General features: G+C 56.5%; 1 protein-coding gene across 1 annotated transcript; it reads left to right on the forward strand.

The window, feature by feature from the left end:
- On the forward strand, window positions 1-4,758 carry TREM2 (triggering receptor expressed on myeloid cells 2). Its single transcript, XM_046641212.1, has 5 exons — window positions 1-116; window positions 1,613-1,963; window positions 3,396-3,486; window positions 4,218-4,411; window positions 4,499-4,758. Exons 1-5 carry the CDS (start codon window positions 77-79, stop codon window positions 4,513-4,515), a joined length of 693 nt encoding a protein of 230 aa, XP_046497168.1. The 5' UTR covers window positions 1-76; the 3' UTR covers window positions 4,516-4,758.

Below are 4,758 nucleotides of genomic sequence, written 5' to 3' on the forward strand. Positions count from 1 at the left end.
CAGCGCCTGACCCTCTCGTTTCTGCAGGCAAGGGAAAGACGAGATCTTGCACAAGGATCGGCAGGCGCAGGGTGACATGGAGCCTCTCCTGCTGCTCATCCTGCTCTCTGTTGCAGGTAGGCTCCCCTCCCTCTGCCGTCGATGCCTTCTTTCCTTTCCCTTCCTTCAGTTTAGAGCGGGTGGGTGGGTGGGGAGTGCCGAGCCGCACCAGGAAGGCGGTTGAAATCCATGGCGTGTTCTGCACCCTTCTCTCCCCCATCCCAGCCCACGTTCTTCATGCTCCCTCCCTCCCAGTGTCAGAACCCACCATCAGACTCCTCATGCTTGTGGAGGCATGAAAGTGTTCTTATGGCATCTCAGGCACTAGCCACAGTTGGGGGAAGTTTTGGGGGGCATTGGTTAGAGCCCCTAAAATTATGAACCACTTGAGCATAAGACCAGCCCCAGAGGAGCAGCAGGGTGTGAGGGAGGAACGGCAGGAGGCGAGAACCTGGGATGGGTGTCTGCATCTCCGGGGTGCCCCCTCCTGTGCTGAAGGCCCTCTTGTCCTCAGCCCTGGATGGGAGGTGACGGGACTGGAGTGTTCTGTCACTGAGTTGGGGGGATTGACACTCCAGATTCTCACACACAACTGCCTCCTCCCACTGGGGGAGGGGGCCGCCTGCTTCCCCGGAGCAATAGGCAAACCAGGGTGAGAGGAGAGACGGTCCCAGTGGAGTCTTGCTCCTGCAGCTTCTCAGCTGGGGGTGGAGTGGGGAGGGTGGGGGGTGTCAGAGGCAGAGGGATGGACAGGATGACACGTGGAGGGGGCACAGCTCATCAGGTCTGTCTGGTTCCAAAAGGCAGGCACCGGCGCCCTGATGCTATCTTCAAAGTTTCTGTCACCATGTGGTTGAAGATGGGATGAAGGGAGAACCAAGAGAGGGCAAGCCGAGGCAGAGGGTCCGGGGGACTCCCCTGCAGCCCCTGCCCAGGCAGTAGGCTGGCGCTCTAAGCCCATCTCCCCACCCCAGGAGGGTCCCCAAAATAGCAGGCTCATGTCTCCCCAAAAATAGCTCTGAGACGAGTCCCTCCTGAAAGGGGAACAAAACCACAGAAATAGGGAAGCTGGAAGCTAAAGGTCAGGGAAGAGGAGAATGCCGAGCTGGTTCCAGCGTGGGCAGCTGCAGAGGAAGCAAGCATGGCCGGGCAGGGAGAGGGTGCCCAGCCCAGCCCCCTGGAACCAGCCCCGGGCCTGAAAGGGTCACTGGTCGTGCTCTCTTGAGATGGACGAGGGAGAGCAGGGGTCTTGGTCGCACATGACAAGGAGAAGATGTGCAGACTAGAACCAGAGGGAACTTCAAGACAAGTGTCTCTGGAAATAGGACCAGAGAGGGTGGGTTACTTCTCCAAAGACATCCAGCAAGTCCAGTAGTGATCAAGCCAGACCCAGGACCCGGGTTTCCTGGTTCCCCATTTCCCACAAACACACGCCCGAGCTGGGCCACCTTCTCCCAACTTGTGTGAGAACCTGAGCTCTTGAAGGGCAGGATTTCTGCCCCTTCTGCCCCGAGTGGGTGTTCAAGAAACACTTGCTAAATGAATGAAGGCGTGAATGAATGTCTTCCCCCAGAGCTGTCCCGAGGCCACAACACCACGGTGTTCCAGGGCACGGCAGGCCGGTCCCTGAAGGTCTCCTGCCCCTACAACTCCTTGATGCACTGGGGGAGACGCAAAGCCTGGTGTCGCCAGCTGGGTGAAGATGGCCCGTGCCAGCAGGTGGTCAGTACCCACAGCTTGTGGCTGCTGTCCTTCCTGAAGAGGCGGAATGGGAGCACAGTCATCACTGACGATGCCCTGGGTGGCATACTCACCATCACACTGCGGAATCTTCAAGCCCACGATGCTGGCTTCTACCAGTGTCAGAGCCTCCATGGTGGCGAGGCTGACACCCTCAGGAAGGTCCTGGTGGAGGTGCTGGCTGGTGAGTGGGCAGCTGACACCTCCGGCCCACCCCTGGGCTGGGGCTCATGTCTTTGGTGTCTGTGCATAGCACTACCCTCTGGGCTTTGGGGGACCCTGGGAAAACCCACAGTGTGAATCTTGTTCCCCAACTCGTGGCCACCATGGATGGTTATGCAGGTTGCTCACTGCACATGGGGGCCACGGGGCAGCCCTGATGCCTCTCCAGGCTGTGCTCCCTGGTGCAGGACTGCGTCCGTTGCAGGAAGGGTACTATTCTTGAATTTGCACAAGGCACCATATGAGCTAGCTGTGGTCCTGCTTCTCCAAATGGCTTTATCTACTTGGCATCCAGTTAGGATGGACACTGTAGGTGGTCCTCAAGGAGTAAGAGGAGATTCATTTATTCCATCCACCCGACCCAACCACCCGACCAACCCACCAGCATAAATTAAGCACCCACCTGGTATAGAAAACCGACCCCAGAAAGGCACACTGCTTGTGACCCTGGGCGATGCACCTCACCTCTCTGGGCCTCTGTTTCCTCATCTTCAAGTGGAGATGATGGTGTCTGTCCTGCTGACCCCACAGGGCTCCTGGGAAGCACAAATGAGATGAGAGAGTTAAAAGTCCTTGGGGGTAAGTGACGGCTCGCGCCCCAGCCTCCTGCTGCTGAACTGACTTGGGATCCTCATTCCAGGCTTGACTGGGTGAGACAGGGCGGCAGTGGAGTCCTCCCCACCCCTGAGCTTTGCACAGAGGATGCCCTCCAGGGAATCCCTCTGCCTGCATCTCCAGAGCGTGATTGTGACCCAAAGAAGAACAAATGTGGGGCTATGTATCCCTTGTCTGACTCGACTCTCTCTCAACCCCTCCCCCCCAATATGGCCCCTTATCATGGAAATGAGGGTCAGAGTATCTTTTGTCTAAGGTGGGGAGGGTAGGGGAGACCGCCTGCCCAAGACCCAAACCCACCTCCACCACTTTTCTAAGTAGGAAATGGAAATAGGGGATGAGGAGACATGAATTTTCAGCCCTATCAGGGTCTAAGGCTCAGCCAACTCCCAAGAGGGTGGCAGTAAAATCATCATCATCATCATCATCATCATCATCCATAGTTGGTAGGCAGCTTGATAGTTCACAGGACTTTCAAATACATCCATCATTCCATTTGATCTTCCCAAAGACCCTGAGCGACGGGAGGGTGGGAGTTGCACTTTCTGACCTCCTAGGAGGTGCTGGGCACTGTCGGATGCCCCCACAGAATCCTGTGACACTATTATTAAGGAGGTGTTCCCAATCACTCCACTTTACAGGTGAGGAAAGTGAGGCTCAGCGAGGTTAACAGCTTGATCTGTACGGGACCAGAGTCCGGGGGCCTCACCCCCGAGAAGTGTTCTCTCTTCTGCAGTGGGCTGCCTCAAGGAGAAGTTCACAGGCTCTGTCTCCCACAGACCCCCTGGATCACCAGGAGCCTGGAGATCTCTGGATACCCAAGGAGTCTGAGAGCTTCGAGGATGCCCAGGTGGAGCACAGCATCTCCAGGTACAGGAAGGGGTCTTTCCTGAGACCCCTGGGCAGGCTTCCACCTTGTGTAGCCTGGGCATGGGTGGAGGCTGGGGGTCCCAGAACCACAAATTCCAAGGCAATTAGAGCCTGAAAGGGCCTGGATAGGATCTTGTCTAAATGCTCCTCCGACCAGCCAGTGGGTGTTGGTATGACTGTGCCAGTTGTTACAATATTGCAATTCTTCCATAACAGTTTGGAAATAGTGGCTGCTCCAAGACTCCGGAACGGTCTCCCCTGGCAGCCCTTGGACATCCCCACAATTCAGCAACAATGAAACTTGTAGTATTTTAGTATAAACCGAGGACCCCAGATCCCGGCTCCTTTGGTAGGACCAGAATCAGCTCTGACTGGTTCATGCCTGTGTCCTGGCGTTTAAACATTGTTTATAACCATGGAGTGCACATGTGCACACACACATGCATGCATACACACACCCCACACCACCCCATCACGCATGACAGAAGACTACAGCGAGGGAAGGTGATGTGTTTAAACGCACTCAGCAGGCAGATCCATGCCTAGAACTCAGGTCTCCTGTCCACAGGCTCCCCCAAGCCCCACAAGACCCTGTGCCAGGGATGGTGCTGGGTGGGGAGGTACCCTGAGTCCCTGGATGCTTCTGGTGTCTCCCCATTGCTTCTCCAAGAGCAGATTCCAGTCTGTAGGCCATCTCGAGGCCTCCCACATGCCCTCCTTGTTTCTCCAAGGAGCCTCGTGGAAGAGAAGATCCCCTCCCTACCCACTTCCATCCTTCTCCTCTTGGCCTGCATCTTTCTCAGCAAGCTTCTAGCAGCCAGTGCCATCTGGGCTGCGGCCTGGCATGGGCAGAAACGGGAGACACCCCCGGCCAGTGAGCCAGACCGTGGCCATGACCCAGGTTATCAGCTCCAAACCCTGACAGGTAAGCTTGGAGAGCACAGCGGTGGTTGGGGGTGGACCGGGCAGGGATGGAGGGTGGGGCTGAGAGTGAGTACTCGGTCTGTTGCAGGGGAAAGAGACACATGAGAGAAGAGGACCCCACATGGAAGGAGAGGTCTGGGAGAGGTCTGCAGAGACCACCGCAGTCTGCACACTCACCTCTAGGCCATCAACACTCCTGGTTTTGCTTTGGCAAAAGGCTCCTCTGCCTGTATCCTTCTTCTCCTGGACCCTGGAAGCAGGGATGCGTATGTGCACATGTGTGTATGTGCGTGCATGTGTGTGCCTGGAAGGTGGAAAGGACATCTATCAACTTCTAGACATTGGACA

Source organism: Equus quagga, chromosome 15, assembly GCF_021613505.1.
Source record: "Equus quagga isolate Etosha38 chromosome 15, UCLA_HA_Equagga_1.0, whole genome shotgun sequence".
In the NCBI taxonomy this organism is placed as follows: Eukaryota; Metazoa; Chordata; class Mammalia; order Perissodactyla; family Equidae; genus Equus; species Equus quagga.

What these genes read in the sequence shown, in the direction of transcription:
- TREM2 (XM_046641212.1), top strand. Translation starts at nt 77, where the DNA reads ATGGAGCCTCTCCTGCTGCTCATCCTGCTCTCTGTTGCAG. An exon ending in CATCCTGCTCTCTGTTGCAG is followed by an intron (nt 117 to 1,612) that starts GTAGGCTCCCCT and finishes GTCTTCCCCCAG; the next exon opens with AGCTGTCCCGAGGCCACAAC. An exon ending in CCTGGTGGAGGTGCTGGCTG is followed by an intron (nt 1,964 to 3,395) that starts GTGAGTGGGCAG and finishes TGTCTCCCACAG; the next exon opens with ACCCCCTGGATCACCAGGAG.